At 38.4% G+C, this 20,224-nt stretch overlaps 1 protein-coding gene across 6 annotated transcripts in view; it reads right to left on the bottom strand.

Annotated features, from left to right (window-relative positions):
- Positions 1-20,224, bottom strand: part of CNTNAP4 (contactin associated protein family member 4) — a 385,387-nt gene that overhangs the window by 102,586 nt on the left and 262,577 nt on the right. For 5 of the 6 annotated variants that reach the window (XM_049864933.1, XM_049864936.1, XM_049864939.1 and 2 more), the window contains 2 exons: positions 10,300-10,561; positions 725-874 (listed from right to left, as the gene is read on the bottom strand). In XM_049864933.1, coding sequence (XP_049720890.1) covers positions 725-874; positions 10,300-10,561 — 412 coding nt within the window. The remainder of the gene's footprint in view (positions 1-724; positions 875-10,299; positions 10,562-20,224) is intronic. The other variant, XM_049864937.1, reaches the window with a different exon arrangement.

Below are 20,224 nucleotides of genomic sequence, written 5' to 3'. Positions count from 1 at the left end.
TCTACCTAGTAGTAATGCATTTTAAGTTATAATCTGTTACCTCGATTCGCTCAAAGAAAGTGAGAAATTATTCCTTAGCATTAACTTTGACCCTAGTGGCGCAGTGGTTAAGCGTTCGGCTGCTAACCAGAAGGTCAGCAGCTCGATTCCACAGATGCTCCTTAGAAACCCTGTGGGGCAGTTCTACTCTGTCCTATAGGGTTGCTATGAGTTGGAATCAACTCGACGGCCATGGGTTTTTATTAATGTTGGAGGAGCCCTGGTAGTGCAATGGTTAAGCACTTGGCTGCTAACAGAAAGGTCAGCGGTTGGAACCCACCCAGTAGCATCACAGGAGAAAACACCTGGCGATCTGCTCCCATAAAGATTACAGCCTAGGAAACCCCATGGGGCAGTTCTACTCTGTCCTACAAGGTCAATATGAGTCACAATCAACTCCACAGCACACAACAATATTAACATTGATTCAATCATGATGACTTCCCCAAGACGTACCCACCAACCCACTGCCATTCAGACGATTCCGACTCATAGAGACCCTACAGGACAGAGTAGAACTACACCATAGAGTTTCCAAGGAGTGCCTGGCAGACTCGAACTGCCAACCTCTCGGTTAGCAGGCATAGCACTTAACCCATACACCACCAGGGTTTCCCCCCAAGACATATGGGTAGTAAATGTAGATATGGTTCAACTGCCCACATGGCCTGACCCCTTCACTTACCTCCAAAATAATAGGTGTCACCTGGGTAAATCTGCTCAGGCCCCAGAGAAGGAGCAACTGAGGCCAACTGGCTGTCCACCATCACACTCAGGTGATTCCTTTTAGCAGATAAGGCGATGGAATGCCACTGCCCATCATTTAATCCAACACCTGGGGGAGATGAAATCAGAGGAGAGATCTGTGAACAGTGAATGTGATAAGCAGTTGGTTAAAAAGAACAATATATACATTACTCAATCAAGTACGGCATATACATCTAATAATAAAAAGAAAACAAAAAAGAAGAGAAGAAATGGAGACAAGTAGGAAATGAGCACCCTCTATGCGGAAAATGGATGATTACATTCCTTTCTTAGGGCCTTGGGTGGAAAAATATCAAATTCCCACTTCTCTGCTACTTCTCTGCCACCAGCTGAACATGGCAACACTTTTTCCTCTGACCCTAACCACCCAGAGCAAGGTCAGATCTCACAAGTTAAAGGACAGTCCTCCAGACTGCCATGTCTACCCAAGACCTCAGACACCTTCATCAAGATTGGAATTCCCACAACACTTCTGACCTCTTGGCTACAAATTCAGGGTTTTCCCACTACCCCTTCAGGGTGCCAGTTACAAACTGCCTCCACCCCTCTCCCGGGCTCCCTCACTTCTAACCTGCTGGCTACAAATTTGGGGGTTCTCTCTACCTTCTCAAGTTATCAGCCAGAAACTCAGGGATCTGCAGCCCCCCTTACTTCTGACTTGCTGATTCCCACTACTCCTCTGGGCTCAGTAATTCTTTAGAACTACTCACAGAACTCAGAGAAAGTGCTATATTTACCATTACCATTTTATTATAGGAAAATGGATACAAATAAAGAGACGCATAGGACAAGGTCTCGGAGGATTCCCAACACGGAGCTTCCAAGTCCCAAAAAGGGACACACTACCCTCCCACGTGCATTGATGTCTTTCACCAACCAGGAAGCCCCTGGTGCTTCCATGTCCAGAGCCTTTACTGGGGTCTCATTATGTAAATATGATTGATTGAGTCATCCCACTTCTGAAGTCAGCTGATATCACAAGGTGGTCTTTTAGGCCTGGCCAGCCTCCACCTGAGTTACTTCATTAGCATACACTTTCAGGTGTGATCTGGAGGCCTGTAGATAACAAAGGCACCTCAATCACTCAGTAAATCCCAAGAGTTTGGAGTTATCTCACAGAAACCAAGGACAAAGGGTGAATTACTTTAGGTAAAGTTAACATAAACCCCACAGCCCTCAATAGAGACAATAAAATTCCATTCAGGGATGGTTGACATCTTCCAATTATTTGACACAGGTTGATTTTCCGCTCTCATACATGTAATTTAACTTTTAGAAGAAGGGGCTTGGAAAGGAGTACAGATAGTTTCCAAAATTGTGGGTTATGCTCTATGAAATGCTTTATCTGCTTTTTTTGTACTTCTGAGTCACCCTTTATAATATCCTAGTAGAGTATTTGGCAAACTTCATCAAGTCAGTCATAACAAAAATATTAATAAAAGTAGAACGTTTACAGGTATAAACAGGTATAAAGTTAGAAGATAAAGCAGTGTGTAAAACCATATACATATAATCCTAATTATATTCTTAATTTTTGTACAAAAGCAAGAAAAACCTAAAAGCAAATATCCCTATATATAAACAGTAATTTTTGGATGACAGAATTATGGTTGTTTTTATTCATTTTCATATTTTTCTGTATCTTCTAAGCTTGCTAAAAATAAATAAATATATATCATATACCACATATCATTGCTATAATTAAAAAATCAAGGTATTCTTACTGCCTCTAAAAACAATCTCTAGTCCCTCCTAACACAGTCCCAGTCTCATAACTCCATGAGGTGGAATATGATGGATATTCCTCTTGAAGGGAATGAAGTCTACAAGGTCTCTGTTATTGAATACTAAACAACCACACTGCAGAACCTAAGCACAAACATCTCTATTGTGGATTTACCAGTCAGGTTTGCATCCATTGAATAGTCAATGCTGTATAATTCTACAGATCAAGTTAGGAAACAAAAATATAAGCTCTGTTAAACCTAAAGATCACAGGACTCTTTTCTAATATTTTATGCTATTTCTTTTACCCCTAACTATTTTCTACCATGAGCTTTTAGGCAGAAAATATTTTGAAGCTTCTGGAGCAATTACAGTTCTTGGCCCTGGATATGTTTAGTGTAACACAAATTCCAGCCTGGATACAGAAGGTCATTTTTACATTACATAATGAAGCAAAAAATGATTTTCAAATACCTAACTCTGTTTGGTTCGTAAAAGATAATGGGAAAGACTGGAAAACCAAAATATGAAGAATGTAGGGTAGATACTTTTAGACATGTTTTCTAAGAGCTGACTCTAAAATGGGCAAGTGAAAGAAGTTATGTAATTCCTGACAGTATGAGATTAGACTAAAACAAATCAAATGTCCCAGATTTGTCATCCACTACTTCCTTTAAGAGGATACATTTACTGCCAAAAGCCATCTACAGAGCTTTGTGTCAAATGTACAGACACGTCTGCCTACTCTCCTGACCCTTCTTGGCATGTCTTCCACCATCTCTTTTCAAAGCTTGGATGTGCCTTAAATACATGACTTCACTTCTGTTACTTCATTCTGGGCTTTCCATTGGTCTGGGATAGTGCTTCTCAAAGTACCTGTGATGAAGAACATTTTATTTTCTAATCCTTTGCAGATTGATGCTTTTGTAAAATACCATAAAAATGACTTAGCAGGAAAATTAAATAGAAGGCTATATAAAAGGCAGACCTACTGACCATGTGCTTAGATGCCACAGCAATGTCCTATATTTTACTGAACTAGTTTTTTTTTTTTTAGTGCTAGTCCACACTTTGAGTTGTGCTCCTCTAGGAAACTGCAGCAGGATTAGGTCAAAAGCTTAGGGAAGCCTTTGGAATAAAACAGTTAACATGGAAGACAAGTCAGATTAAGAGAAAAAAAAAAAAAAAGACTTCCAGGACACCCTGCTCTTTAATTGCACACAGTTCAATGCAACCATCTAACCAGCTAGCTAGCTATGATGTTGTGCCATGGAAACCAGAAGGCTGCTCTTGAGTCTCCTTTGTAATAGATGTCATTTGTTTATGATGAGGAGACTTATTGCCCATCAATGGGATTTATTACACTAAATAATGAAGAATCCATGTAATTTATTTCACATAACTCTACATAATGAAAATGGTAATTTATTAATCAGATTTTCCTTTTTTTTTGTAAGTATACAACTCCTTGCCACTTCTAGAGAGGCAAGCCCCTTTCAAAGGCAACACTATTGTGAAAGAAGGGAAGAAGGAGAAATAGTAGAATTTATACAGAATATATATTTTGTTCTTGACGTTGATTAAGTAAATGCTAATTCTAGTGCACTACCCCCCAACTCATAACTTTTGAGTCTAGGGGAGGGGGCATGTTGTTGGTACAATGCTAATAACAATGTTAACACTAACAACTTACTTTGTCTTCTTGAGCTCTTATTAAAGAGAGGTGTGATGTGGTTTATGTGCATTGTGTCATTTAATCTTCACAACTGTCGTAATTCTCATTTTAAATATGCAGAAAATGAGGCTGAGGGAGGATGAACAAATTCCCCAAGGTCATATCCAGATGGTGAGTTGCAGAGCCAGAACAGAAACCTGAGTCTGACTCAAAACCACATCTGCCTGCAGGAGATGTGGTCATATGATTTTTTAGCATATGTTAAAAACATAACTTTGAGAAAGAAAAAAGCAGTCCCTAAGAGTTAGAAACTGGCCCAGCACTATCAGCTAGGCCTTGGTGTAGTGAGAAGCTGGCTGGCAGTCAGAGTTAGGACATGGTCTCCTGTTGACCATAGTTACTTTTACAGAACACCAACATCAGACGAGGTCACTCGGTGACTATAATGAAATGGGACAAAAATAAACAAGACTACTTCATAATCTTATCCAAAAGCGGACAAAAGTGAGGCTACTGTGCAAACCACAAAAATATCAAACTTCCCTCCCTCTCCTGGATAAAAAAAAAAAAAAAGAATGAATTACTGATTCTTTATCAAGTACATCTTTAGCCCTATTTCACTTCTCCATCCTTCTAGATAGGATTCACAAAGATTTACCCAATCATAGAATTAGCCTCACTTCCTGACAGCATTTAATTTAGAGCAAATCTTCACTTCCTGAAAATCTCCTCCAAATCAGGTTAAAAAAAAAAAAAATTTTTTTTTTGGTAAGGTAACTCTAAAATCCTGGAAATCATCCATAATGTCCTCTTAAGGAGACACTGATGGTTCCCCAGAGTATGTGTTCTTGTTGATGAGAGCAATAAAACCAATTTGTTGGGCTATAGGTACGTTCACTGTGGTCTTTGGCTGAGAGCAATGCAACTCCAAATGGAATAACGGAATAATAAATAAAAGTGTTCACAATTGCAGGTAGTGGGAGAGGATGGGATTTTGTATCAGAACATTTCTCCCTCTGTGTCCCTCTCTTTATTATCCTTCTCAGCCCTGAACCACAAAAACACACAAAATACAGGAGGAAAAAGGCTTATTTCTGCTCCCTCATCTCTACTCCTCTGGTAATACTCCTCTGGTAATACTCCTCTGGTAATACTCCTCTGGTACCAGCCCTAAATTTCTACAGAAACATATTACAACAGCATAGCCACCGTCATCCTCTCCTAAGATTTTAATAGGCACCATGTTGTTGTTAGTTGCCGTTGAGTCGGCTCCAACTCATGGTGACTCCAGATGGGTGAAATATATAAACAAAAAATATGCCTGAAGTATAGCGCAAGTTCTTTGCAAAGAAGCAAAAGGCATTACACATAGGCCATTACTCAAGGAACAACTCAAGGGTCTTGCCTGTCGTCAAATATCTCTTCCAGTGCTCGGATAAAGTGCCACACATTTTAAGAGTGTATCCACTAAACAGAATTAAAGATATAGATCACCAGTTAGCTCTTGTCAAGATGAAAATATGGAGGTCATTGGTACCAATCACTTTAGTGGAGAGCATAAGTTTAAAAGAGTGACAGGTTTATAATCCGAAAGGCAGGAACACTGCAACAGTTAAGGGGGGATGGGGGAATCAAAACATGGCTTCTTCTGGGTAAGGCAAGTCAAGGGGGCTGCTTCACTACCAGGGCCACAGGATTCTCAAATGCCTGGAAAGTGAGAAATGTAGAAACGTCTCAAACAGTGCAATTCTGCCTCTGCCAGACCCGCTGTGGGAGCCAGAGCCGTCTTTATAGCTCTGATTTTTACCTTTAGGCAAAAGCAGCAGCAGAAATGCTAAAATCATGGCAAAAAATTCAAATTTGACAATAATTTGTTTTAAATAGGGAAATATAGCTATTTTTCTCTAGGTTCGTCATGCCATCTGATTTTTTTTTTTTTTTTTTTTGCTTTGACGTCTATGAGGACTGACCATATTTGTGTCGAGGGATTTTATGTTGTTGTTAGTTGCCATTGAGTTGGTTTCTGACTCATGGAAACTCTACGCACAATAAAACTAAATGCTGCCCAGTCCTGTGCCAGCCCCATGATCAGTTGGGGATTGGACCATTGTGATCCATAGGGTTTTCATTGGCTGATTTTTGGAAGGAGATCGCCAGGCTTTTTTTCCTAGTCTGTCCTAGTCTGAAAGCTCTGCTGGAACCTGTTCAGCATCATAGCAACACGCCAGCCTCCAGTGACAGATGGGCGATGGCCGTGCATGAGGTGCCTTGGGTGGGAATCAAACTCAGGTCTCAGGGTGAAGACGAGAATTCTACCACTGAAATACCAATGCCTCACAAGGGATTTTACAAGATCAATATGTTTTACAATTTAGAATAATATAACATTTTAAATATTTCAAAAATGATAGTTTCACATAATATTTTTGAATAATTCAAAATGACAATTTGCAAAGCTGTGCATCACATTAAAAATGTAGTCTGATAATTCAAACATTTGCACAGTCTGGTTCTTTCTCAACACAAGTTAAACTTGATTCCATTGTAAAAGATATAAAAATATTCAGTTTTTAAAACATATTAGATTGGTAATATATATCTCCCAAACCTAAGGAAAAATAAGCCATCCTTATGTGATGGAAAGATTTAGGATAATATGATGATGCTTCGTGAATAAGTACTCTATTCTCTTTAGAGAGTCATTATGATACATTCTGACAACTGATTTAATACTGAACATTGTACTCATGAAACATAAGTGAAAAGTCTTTCTTTGCCCATGGAAAAACAAACGGGCCACACATTTAAGTGGTCTATTTTCAAATGAAAAATGTATTTGCTTCACTGAAACTAGCAAAAATTAGTATTTTAAAAGAATCGGAAAAAATGAGGGGGGGATTGGTATGTAAAGGCACACTTGTGTTATCTGAAATATAACAATTTCACTATATTGGTATTCATGTGTAGTCCAGGGTCCTTATTATTCGCTATGGAAATAATCACTCTAAGTCATATGAGGTCATGATGGATTATATTGTATGTGGATTTAAACATTCGGGAATTTTTTTACAGTCTTAACACTTTGTAATTTATTAAATATGCATGCCTGCAAAGTCGTTTAAAATGAACTAGCTTCATAGGGCTCTCATTGTACTGAAGCAGCTTCCTTAAGATATTGAAAATTAGGCTATGAATATAACCACTTCAGAAGATGTCAAATACATCACAATAAACTACACATTAATGGCAAGCTTACATTTTTTGGCCATAGTTTTAGGTAGCCTATTAATTATTAATATGACACTGATTAATTTATTTCCTCCCCAGTCTGCAAATCTATCACATATTGAGCATTCCATAAAAAGTCACAGCATAGTACCTCTTAGAAAAATGATAATATTGAATTTTCAGCTCTTACCTTTAATCTGCAGTGATACATGAGCAAAAAAATAAGCATTTGTATCTTAATTTGTACACTTGTTTTTTCTTGTATTTAGTTTCTAAGTATATTTTAACTTTTTCCCCCCTTTCAGTCATATTCTATGAATTTTGGTCATTGTTAAAATAGGGAGAGTAGTTATAATGGTATTTTAAAATTGTTTTTAAATATCATTTATTAAATTAATGGAACAACTTATCCCAATGTGACCTCCAGTTGTTTGGCTTTGATGTTATTCTATATATGTGAAAGTGTGATGGAGATCCCTTGTCAAGAGCTATGTGATTTTAATGAAGAGACAAAAATATCCCTCATCCAAAGCACTGATCTAAACTGGACATTAATTTTCCAGATACTAATATAGTCACCTTAATTATATTACTTGTAATCATTAAAACAATACAATGCATTTGTAATCATTAAAACAATACAATGCATAGCCTAAAAGTGGAAAGGATTCTACTTGGTGCCCAAGTAGACACATTCTGCACAATCTTTGCATCCCCCAAAATATATCCAGCTCTGCACAAAATACATCAGCAAGTTAATCTGATGAAATATTTAGGTATTGCATCGCACACTAATATAGAGATCCCAGTAAGACCTCTCCTCTTCTCTACTCTTTCAGACTCTTGGAAATGCACAGCCCCTCCCACCTTCCTTGGTCCTGATATATTCAACTCGAATGAATTTTTATCTTGAAAATAAAATCAACCAAATAGAAGTTCTGGCCCTCGATTTACAAATCCAGAGAGTAAAATAAAAGCTCTTGGGGAGCTCCCACCTTCCCCACTTCCTTCCTCCTCATTCAAAACAGATTGGTTACCATCTGTCATTACTCAAGAAGGCCAGTTAGTGATTTGAGCCCAAATTAACAAGATTATGAAAACATGCCCAAAAACAATACTGACAAATAAAAAACAGATAATTTTTCAAGGGACTGGAGGGGATGGAAGACATCAGGTGCAGACAGTAAAGGAGGATTCTGCTGCCAAAAAATGCCACCTCCTCCACATTGTTATACCTCAACATAGTCAATATTAGCTTTACATTCCAAAGGAAGCAGGTGAGCTTAGAAATGCTAAGTGAGTTGTTCAAAGACATAAAACTAGTAAAAGAAGAATTAGGATTCAAATCCAGCTCTGCCTTTTTTTCTATGCCCTGCCACACTCAGAACGGCAAAGGAGCCACGGTGGTCATTCAATGAGCAAGAGAGCTTTGCATCTGCTGGCATTTTTCATGATAAGTCAATCACTTGTCAAGTGCCTGTCATCAGTAGAATACACATTTTTTCATATCACCTTACACATACAGCAGGATAGTAAGTGTAAAACAGAGACACTCATATATTTTATATCTCCTGATGGTTTAGAAGAATTGAAAAGGAGTTCAATTAAAATATTGACTTTGGTTTAATGGCATGGGAGGTTTATCAGTAAATGGACTAAAAATGCTCTTTCAAATATTACAAATATAAAGATTTTTTAAGACAAAATTATGACTATCATACAAATATAAAATGAACATTATCACCTACTTTATTTAACTTATTTATTAAGGGATCCAGTAAAATATTAGAACCAGTTCAGATGAGAATCCAAAGAGCAGACACATATATATTTTTTTTATATAGGCCATCAGAAAAACTAAAATGAATTGACTTAATAGAGGGAAAGGTCCCTGGGTGGTACAGGTGGTCTGCACTCCACTACTAACCTAAAGGTTAGCAGTCTGAACCCCTCCAGCAGTCTCGCCAAGGAAAGTGATCTACTTTCATTAAGATTACAGCCAAGAAAACCCTATGGAGTGGTTCTATTCTGTAACACATGGGGCTGCTGTAAGTCTGAATCTACTCCATGGTAACTTATGCTAAGCTCCGCATCAGCAAACCAAAACCGAAGACTAAACTCAAAACCAAACTTGTTGCCTCCGGGTCTATTCCGACCCATGGTGACCCTAGAGAACAGAGTAGAACTGCCCCATAGGGTTTCCAAAGAGCGGCTAGTGGATTTGAACTGTCGACCTTTTGGTTAGGAGTTGTATCACTTAACCACTGCGCCTCTAAGGCTCCAAAACCTAAAACTATTTCCTGTAAATGCCTGACCATCCCAAAAGCCAAAACCTAAGCCAGACCAGACATTTGCAAATTCATGAACTGCAAATAAAGCTTATTAGTTCGTATACAAATTTAGTCTTGACGAAATTTTATTTTTAACATGGGTTAGTTGCAACCCCCGAATTTGTAGATAATTGGTCAGAACAGGTAGCCTGGAGATACCCGAACTTGCAGCGGGTGTCACGGTCTTGGGCAGACTCAGCAGTCTGGAGTACTATGCCCTTAATACATGAAATCTGGCCTGACTCTAGGTAGTTAGGTCAGAAGAACTGCATTGCAGTTGGTGTCAGAACTGCTCTTAGATTCAATAACCATCATTTCTGTTGAGAAGAACTGCTAGTGTTGGAGCCATATTGAAAAACAAGTAAGAATCAAGTTCCTCTAAGGAAGGATAATGATAATCCTATTAACTCAAGTATTCATTTATTAAACAAATATATTAATTTTTTGGTTCCGTCTAAAATTTCCTGGAGAGGAGAGAGAGATAATGAAATCTTACAAATCCATATGCTTTGCCTGTGGGAATACGTTTATTACCTGCTGTGATGTCAGTGGGTAATCTTCCCGGCTGGTAGAAGTTCAGTCTAAGTTTTCCATCATGAAGAAAGAGGAGGAGGCCTCCTGAGACAAGCTGAAGTTCAATGAATAGCAAAAGTCCTGACTTATTCCAAGTTCGAAATTGAAAAGTAGCAGAAACCTCATCCTCTCCAGAAGTGTCTGGCAGTGCTAAGTAACTCCTGGAGCTCAGAAAAGTCACTGGCACTGATTGTGGTTGTGAACAAGAAAATGACACATTTCCCTAAGAATAAAGTACAAGAAAAAGCACTCAGAGTGACACATCACATTAGTAATAGGGTTCGGAATATTCACAAAGGCTACTAATCATCTCACATCAACATGCTTATCATCTCTACCAACGTGAAAATGACATTTATCTTCAAGATCCTTCAAACTCCGTGGTACTATAGTCAGACAAATCTTTCTCTGGGTATGCTGGCTGAAATCCTTTTCTTCCAGCTTCTCAACTTTAGTAAAGGCATCTAACTCAACATAACTGAATCTGATAATGTATTTAAGCTCTTGTTTTTATGTTCTACTTGGCTTTCCCTTTCTGCTCATCTCACCCACTTTTCAGCTTCTGCCTTCCAATCTGCCCCAAGTAACCAATATTAATGAATAAGCATTTGTCCTTCCATATTTTTCTCCACTGTCTTCAAATCTTATGTACATACATACATACTTTCAGTTATTACACATACACACAAATGTATGTATGAATGCATTTACCTACAGATTTAGCATTATTTGATCCACAAAAATAAGACCCATGTTTTATGCACTTTATCGTCTTATACTTTTACCACTAAGCAATAGCCTATGGGAATGCCTTTGAGTTATCTGACATAACCCTAATTCATCCTTTTTATTGGATGAGTAATATTCTATTATATGAATGTTCTCATTTTTACTCCATTGTTTCCCTGTTAAAGGGCATTTACTCTATTTCTAGATATTGTCTCTACCAACAAAGTTGCAATAAATACTCTGCATGTTTCTGTGTATACTGGTATTTTTAGTTTTACAGAATAGGGTCTTAGATATAAAACTACTGTACCCATAGATCTTAATAAGTGCTCCCAGATTGTTTTCCAAAACAAACAATAAAATACTATACATTTCCACCAGTAATATTTGAGGGTATCTTTTCCCCTCATCCTTGCCAGAAGCTAGTATTCTATCACTTTTAAATTTTCACTGGTTCAATGGCAAAATGCCAAAGTGATATCTCATTTGTATTTACCTTACAGTTACCTGACTACTAGTGAATCTGAGCATTTTTCATAGATTTGTTGTTCATCTGGACTTGCTTTTCTACAAAAGGTCTGTTCATGCCCTCTCTGTCCATTTTTTCATTTTCTTTCCTTTTTCTTTCGGAACATTTTTGTCTTATTATTTTGTCCTTTGTCACCGGATTTACATATAGTCCTTCCTGATCTAATGCTTTGCAATAAACGTTCAAGATATAATATTGGAATTGCATGAATTCAGCCATTAAAATATTGTATATGAAAAAATAATTTGTGGAGACAGAGTCAACATGACACTACAGACAGAAGCACCATGCCATCCCTCTATAACAAAGATATGAAAAACTAAGTAAAACAGATACAAACATCAGTTCTGGAACCCTAAGCATAAAATGAAGGGAAAAGAACTCAACCAAGCACAGAATGGAATAAGAAATGGACAGAGAACAGGGAATGAAGAGAGCTAAGGAGTAGAGGTCCCCTACCAGCGAACATGGCATAAACTTGCCATCTTGGACCTTGGCCACCAAGAATGGTGGACGGAGAGTACGGGAAGGCAGCTTCATGGAGCTCCCTACAGGAGACAGGGCACCTAGTGACCAGGGATACAAGTTTTCCCAGCCCCCACCCCTCTTCCCTCTACATAGCTTCTACCACTTTCCAACAGGCCATGGTCACTCAGCCAGAGAGACAGCGGCTCCTTACCACCCAGATCTGCCCCACCCCCACCAGACAGCTCCTTCAGTGCCATTTTGTCGTTGTTGTCGTTTGGCTTTTTGTTTGTTTTTTTGTTTCTTCTCTCTCTCTCTTACTTCCTTTCCTTTCTCCTGCCAACCTAACCATGTGTCTCCTCTCTGTTCCTTCTTAACAGGTTGTGCCACAACACTCAACTAGAGAGCCACCAGCACATGGCTTCTCTGGGACCACACCACACCCCTGGCAGGCTCCCTTGGTGCCATTTTTTTTTGTTTGTTTCTTATCTCTCCCTTCCTTTTCTTTCTCCCCGCCATTTAGACGCTTGTGCCGGCTCTATCCCTTCTTGACAGGCTGTACCATACCACTCAGTCAGAGAGCCACCAGCACGCAGATTTCCCAGGTTCACACTACCCCACCAGCAGACTACCCTAGTGTCATTTGTTTGTTTGTTTGTTTGTTGTTTCTTATTTTTCCCTTCCTTTCTTTCCTCTCTCACACCCACCTAGTCTCATGAGTCATCTCCGCCCATTCTTGATGGGCTGAACAATACTGCTCAGATAAAGAGCCACCAGCACACAGCTTCCCCAGGCCATCCCATCGGCAGGCTCCCTCAACATCATTTTTTATTATTTATTTATTTTTTTCCATCAGTTTCTTATCTCTCTCTCCCTTCCTTTACATTCTGCCATCCACCGAGCCCCATGTGCTGTTCCCACTGCATCTGGACGGGCTGTGACACACTAGTCAGTGAGAGAGACATCAGTTCGCTGCCACCCAATTCTGTCCCACACCCAACAGCTGCCACCCCAACACCATATTAATTTTTTTGTTCTTGTCATATTTGGTTTTGTTTTTTCATTTTTACCTTCTTCACTCTCTTTCCCTCCATTTCTTTCCTTTCTCAAGCCCACTTAGCCCCATTCACCACCCATGTCCTTTTTTTTAAATAATTTTTATTGTGCTTTAAGTGAAAGTTTAAATTTCAAGTCAGTCTCTCACAAAGAAACTTATATACACCTTGCTACATACTCCCGATTACTATCCCTCTAATTACACAGCCTGCTCCCTCCCTCCACTCTCTCTTTTCGTATCCATTTTGCCAGCTTCTAACACCCTCTACCCTCTCATCTCCCCTCCAAGCAGGAGATAACAACATAGTGTTAAGTATCCACCTGATCCAAGAAGCTCACTCCTCACCAGCATCCCTCTCCAACCCACTGTCCAGCTCAATCCATGTTGGAAGACTTGGCGTCGGGAATGTTTCCTGTCCTGGGCCAAAAGAAGGTCCAGGGGCAATGACCATCGGGGTCCTTCTAGTCTCAGTCAGACCATTAAGTCTGGTCTTTTTATGAGAATTTGGGGTCTGCATCCCACTGTTCTCCTGCTCCCTCAGGGGTTCTCTGTTGTGTTCCCTGTCAGGGCAGTCATCAGCTGTAGCCAGGCACCATCTAGTTCTTCTGGTCTCAGGATGATGTAGTCTCTGGTTCATGTGCCCCTTCCTGTCTCTTGGGCTCGTAATTACATTGTGTCCTTGGTGTTCTTCATTCTCCTTTGATCCAGGTGGGTTGAGACTCATTGATGCATCTTAGAGCGCCGCTTGCTAGCATTTAAAACCCCAGACGCCACTCTTCAAAGTGGAATGCAGAATGTTTTGTTAACAGATTTTATTATGCCAATTGACTTAGATGTCCCCTGAAACCATGCTCCCCAAATGCCTGCCCCTGCTACGCTGGCCTTCGAAGCATTCAGTTTGTTCAAGAAACTTCTTTCCTTTTGGTTTAGTCCCATTGCACTGACCTCTCCTATATTGTGTGTTGTCTTCCCCTTCATCTAAAGTAGTTCTTATCTACTATCTAGTTAGTGAATACCCTTCTCCCACCCTCCCTCCCTTCCCACCATGTAGCCACAAAAGAGTGTTTTTTTCTCTGTTTAAACTATTTCTCAAGTTCTTAAAATAGTGGTCTTATACAATATTTGTCCTTTTGCAACTGACTAATTTCACTCAGCGTAATGCCTTCCATGTTCCTCCATGTTATGAAATGTTTCACAGATTCCTCACTGTTCTTTATCGGTGTGTAGTATTCCATTGTGTGAATATACCATAATTTATTTATCCATTCATCTGTTAATGGGCACCTTGGTTGCTTCCATCTTTTTGCTATTGTAAACAGTGCTGCAATAAAAATGGGCGTGCACATATCTACTTGTGTAAAAACTTTTTTCTCTAGGATATATTCTAAGGAGTGGAATTGCTGGGTTGCATGGTAGTTCTATTTCTAGCTTTTTAAGGAAGCGCAAAATCTATTTCCAAAGTGGTTGTACAATTTTACACTCCCACCAGCAGTGTAGAGGTGTTCCAGTCTCTCCACAGCCTCTCCAACATTTATTATTTTGTGTTTTTTGGATTAATGCCAACATTGTTGGAGTGAGATGAAATCTCATTGTAGTTTCAATTTGCATTTCTCTAACGGCTAATGATCATGAGCATTTCTCATGTATCTGTTAGCTGCCTGAATGTCTTCTTTAGTGAAGCGTCTATTCATATCTTTTGCCCATTTTTTAACTGGGTTATTTGCCTTTTTGTAATTGAATTTTTGCAGTATCATGTAGATTTTAGAGATCAGGTGCTGATCGGAAATGTCATAGCTAAAAACTTTTTCCCAGTCTGTAGGTAGTCTTTTTACTCTTTTGGTGAAGTCTTTGGATGAGCATAGGTGTTTGATTTTTAGGAGCTCCCAGTTATCTAGTTTTTCTTCTGCATTCTTAATAAGGTTTTGTATACTGTTTATGCCATGTATTAGGGCTCCTAACATTGTCCCTGTTTTTTCTTCCATAATCTTTTTTGTTTTAGATTTTATATTTAGGTCTTTGATCCATTTTGAGCTCGTTTTTGTGCATGGAGTGAGGTATGGGTCTTGTTTGATTTTTTTGCAGATGGATACCCAGTTATGCCAGCACCATTTGTTAAAAAGACTGTCTTTCCCCCATTTAACTGTTTTGTGGCCTTTGTCAAATATGAACTGCTCATATGTGGATGGAATTATGTCTGGATTCTCAATTCTGTTCCACTGGTCTATATAACTGTTCTTGTACCAGTACCAGGCTGTTCTGACTACTGTGGCAGTACAATAGGTTCTAAAGTCAGGTAAAGTAAGGCCTCCCACTTTGTTCTCTTTTTCAGTAGTGCTTTACTTATCCAGGGCCTCTTTCCCTTCCATATGAAGTTGGTGATTTGTTTCTCCATCTCATTGAAAAATGTCGTTGGGATTTGGATCGGAATTGTATTAAATGTATAGATCGCTTTTGGCTGGGTTTTTATCGCTTTTGGTAGAATAGACATTTTCATAATGTTGTCTTCCTGTCCTTGAGCAAGGTATGTTTTTCCACTTGTATAAGTTTCTTTTGGTTTCTTTCAGAAGTGTATTGTAGTTTTCTTTGTATAAGTTTTTTACATCTCTAATAAGATTTATTCCTAAGTATTTTAACTTCTTGGGGGCTACTGTAAATGGCATTGATTTGGTGATTTCCTCTTTGATGTTCTTTTTGTTGGTGTAGAGGAATCCAACTGATTTTTGTATGTTTATCCACTCGATGGGAATGGGTTTTTTTAATCTTGTATCCTGATACTCTACTGAACTCTTCTATTAGTTTCAGTAGTTTTCTGGAGGATTCCTTAGGGGTTTCTGTGTATAAGATCATGTCATCTGCAGATAGAGATACTTTTACTTCTTCCTTGCCAATCTGGATGCCCTTTATTTCTTTATCTAGCCTAATTGCTCCGGCTAGGACCTCCAACACAATGTTGAATAAGGGTGGTGATAAAGGGCATCCTTGTCTGGTTCCCGACCTCAATGGGAATGTTTTCAGGCTCTCTCCATTTAGGGTGATGTTGGCTGTTGGGTTTGTATAAATGCCATTTATTATGTTGAGAAATTTTCCTTCTATTCCCATTTTGCTGAGAGTTTTTATCATGAATGGGTGTTGAACTTTGTCAAATGCCTTTTCTGCATCAATTGATAAAATCAAGTGGCTCTTGTTTATGTTTTATTTATGTAGTGGGTTACATTGTTTTTCTAATGTTGGACCATCCCTGCATACCTGGTATGAATCCCACTTGGTCATGGTGAATTTATTTTTTTGATATGTTGTTGAATTCTATTGACTAGAATTTTGTTGAGGATTTTTGCATTTATGTTCATGAGGGATATAGGTCTGTAATTTTCTTTTTTGGTGGTGTCTTTACCTGGTTTTGGTATCAGGGATATGCTGGCTTCATAGAACAAGTTTGGTAGTATTCCATCCTGTTCTATGCTCTGAAATACCTTTAGTTATAGTGGTGTTAACTCTTCTTTGAAAGTTTGGTAGAACTCTGCGGTGAAGCCGTCGGGACCAGGGCTTTTTTGTTGGGAGTTTTTTGATTACCTTTTCAATCTCTTCTTTTTTTATGGGTCTATTTAGTTGTTCTACTTCTGTTTGTGTCAGTTCATGTAGGTAGTGTGTTTCTAGAAATTCATCCATTTCTTCTAGGTTTTCAAATTTCTTAGAGTACAATTTTTCACAGTAATCTGATATTATTCTTTTAATTTCAGTTGGGTCTGTTGTAATATCACCCATCTCATTTCTTGTTCGGGTTATTTCCTTCCCTTCCTGGTGTTTTTTTTTTTTTTTGTCAGTTTGGCCAGTGGTTTATCAATTTTGTTGATTTTTTCAAAGAACCAGCTTTTAGTCTTGTTAATTCTTTCAATTAAAAAAAAAAAATTTTTTTTTTTTTTTTATTTCATTAAGTTCTGCTCTAATTTTTATTACTTGTTTTCTTCTGGTGCCTGTGGATTTCTTTTATTGCTCTCTTTCTATTTGTTCAAGTTGTAGGGATAATTCTTTGATTTTGACCCTTTCTTCTTTTTGGATGTGTGCATTTATTGATATAAATTGGCCTCTGAGCACCGCTTTTGCTGGGTCCCAAAGGTTTTAATACGAAGTGTTTTCATTCTCACTGGATTCTATGAATTTATTTATTCCTTCCTTGATGTCTTCTATAATCCAGTCTTTTTTGAGCAGGGTATTGTTCAGTTTCCAAGTGTTTGATTTCTTTTCCCTGCTTTACCTGTTATTGATTTCCACTTTTATGGCCTTATGGTCAGAGAAGATGCTTTGTAATATTTCAATGTTTTGGATTCTGCTAAGGCTTGTCAAGTTGGTTGATTGTGGCATTTAGATCTTCAGTGTCTCTATTGAGCTTCTTTCTGGATGTCCTGTCCTTCACCGAAAGTGGTGTGCTGAAGTCTCCTACTATTATTATGGAGCTGTCTATCTCATTTTTCAATGCTGATAGAGTTTGTTTTATATATCTTGCAGCTCTGTCATTGGGTGCATAAATATTTAATATGGTTATATCTTCTTGGTGTATTGTCCCTCTAATCATTATATAGTGTCCTTCCTTATCCTTTCTGATGGATTTAACATTAAAATCTATTTTGTCAGAAATTAATATTGGCACTCCTGCTCTTTTTTGATTGTTGTTTGCTTGATATATTTTTTTCCATCCTTTGAGTTTTAGTTTGTTTGTGTTTCTAAGTCTAAGGTGTGTCTCTTGTAGGCAGCATATAGACAGATCTTGTTTTTTAATCTATTCTGCCACTCTCTGTCTCTTTATTGGTGCATTTAGTCCATTTGCATTCAGCATAATTATGGATAGGTATGAATTTAGTGCTATCATTTTGATGTCTTTATTTGTGTGTTGTTGACAGTTTGTTTTTCCCACTTAATTTTATGTGCTGAGTAGATTATCTTTATATATTATCCTTTCCTCATATTTGCTTTTGTTGATTTTGTTTCTGCTGAGTCTCTATTTTTTCCTTGTACTTTGTTCTGATGTGTAGGATAGTTTGTCTCCTTTGTGGTTACCTTACTATTTACCCCTATTTTTCTAAATTTAAACCTAACTTTTATTTCTTTGTATCGCCGTATCTTCCTCTCCATATGGAAGATCTATGATTACGTTTCTTAGCCTCTCTTTATTATTTTAATGTTGTCTTCTTTTATATTGCTATTACCCTTTTTTGACTTTTTTTTTTTTTAATAATCTTGCTTTGTTTTTTTGGATTTCCCTGCCTGGGTTGACTTCTGGTTGCTCTGCCCCGTGTTCTAGTGTTGGGTTGATACCTGATATTATTGATTTTCTAACCAAAGAACTCCCTTTAGTATTTCTTGTAGTTTTGGTTTGGTTTTTATGAATTCCCTAAACTTGTGTTTTTCTGGAAATGTCTTAATTTCACCTTCATATTTAAGAGACATGGATATATGACACTTGGCTGGCAATTTTTTTCCTTTGGTTTTTCAAATATGTCATCCCATTGCCTTCTTGCCTGCATAGTTTCTGCTGAGTAGTCTGAGCTTATTCTTATCGGCTCTCCTTTGTAGGTGACTTTTCATTTATCCCTTGCTGCTCTTATAATTCTCTCTTTATCTTCGGTTTTGGCAAGTTTGAGTATGTCTTGGTGACTTTCTTTTAAGATATACCTTATATGGAGTTCAATGAGCATCTTGGATAGATATCTTCTCATCTTTCATGATATCAGGGGAGTTTTCTGCAAACAAATCTTCAACAATTCTCTCTGTATTTTCTGTTATCCCTCCCTGTTCTGGTACTCCAATTTCTCCCTGTTCTGGTACTCCAATCACTTGTAGGTTATCTCTCTTGATAGAGTCCCACATGATTCTTAAGCTTTCTTCATTTTTTTAAAATTCTTTTATCTGATTTTTCTTAAAATATATTAGTGCCAAGTGGTTTATCTTTGAATTCAGAAATTCTGGCTTCTATTTGCTCAATTCTGCTCCTTTGACTTTCTATTGAGTTGTCTACTTCTGTAATTTTATTGTTAATCTTCTGAATTTCTGATTCCTGTCTGTCTATAGATTTTTCCAGCTTATTAAACTTTTCATTATGTTCCTGAATAATCTTTCTAATTTCTTCTATTCCTTTATCTGTGTGTTCCTTGGCTTGTTCTACATATTGCCTCATTTCCTTCCTGATGTCTTAAAGGGTTCTGTATATTAAACTTTTGTATTTTGGCTCTGGTAATTTTTTTTTTTTAATTCTAGGAACGCACTTTCATCCAGAAGATCCCTGGATTCTTTGTTTTGAGAGCTTGTTGAGGAGATCATGATCTGTTTCTTTATGTGACTTGATATTGACTATTGTCTCCGAGCCATCTATAAGTTATTGTATTAGTGTATGCTTGCTTACTGTGTCGTAACTGCTTGCTTTGTTTTGTTTTGATATACCCAAGTGGACTGCTTGAGTGAGCTAGCTTGATTATTTTTGCCCTTGGAGCTCTGAAGTCCTGTCCCCAGATGGCTAGCACTACTTTCAGGTATATCAGCCTAGGAGTCCATTCACTTTTCTTGTATGAATTCAGCTCAGGTTTCTAGGTAGCTGATCATCAAGTGTGTGGTACAGGCTCTGTCCTACAGTCCTGGCATATATATCGGTATCTGATTGCAGCAGAGGGTCATGCTCTGAATGAGGCAGGGGGCTGAGAACTGACCCCCCAAGTGTCTCTAAGGAAAGTGCGTCCCTGTTCCCTAAAGCGTGCAGGTGGGTGGATTCTGCAGATGGACCATGGGCACCCAGAGTTTTTGGTTGTAAGGACTGGGAGGTACCAGTCATCCTTGGACCTCTGTCATGGGTGGCTGGGTGACCTGAGTGGAGCTACCAGTCCTTAGGTCCCTGATGTGGGTAGGTGAGGACCTTGTTTAATAGGCAAAGCAATGTCAAACATCAAAAACTCACCTCTCCACCGCACAGCTGAAACGGTTGGAGCCTGCCAACAAGGGCCTATTCTCTTGAAATAGGCCCACACAGGTCCATGCAGAAGGGAAAGGTCCTCAAAGTCCACAGACCATTTATGCCTGGACAGGAGCTGCTTCTGTCCTGAGCTCCCCCAGTTAGTGGAGCT

Source organism: Elephas maximus, chromosome 21, assembly GCF_024166365.1.
Source record: "Elephas maximus indicus isolate mEleMax1 chromosome 21, mEleMax1 primary haplotype, whole genome shotgun sequence".
NCBI classification, from domain to species: Eukaryota; Metazoa; Chordata; class Mammalia; order Proboscidea; family Elephantidae; genus Elephas; species Elephas maximus.
The sequence above is the reverse complement of the archived record's forward strand: the minus strand, read 5'-3'. Positions and strand labels throughout refer to the sequence as shown.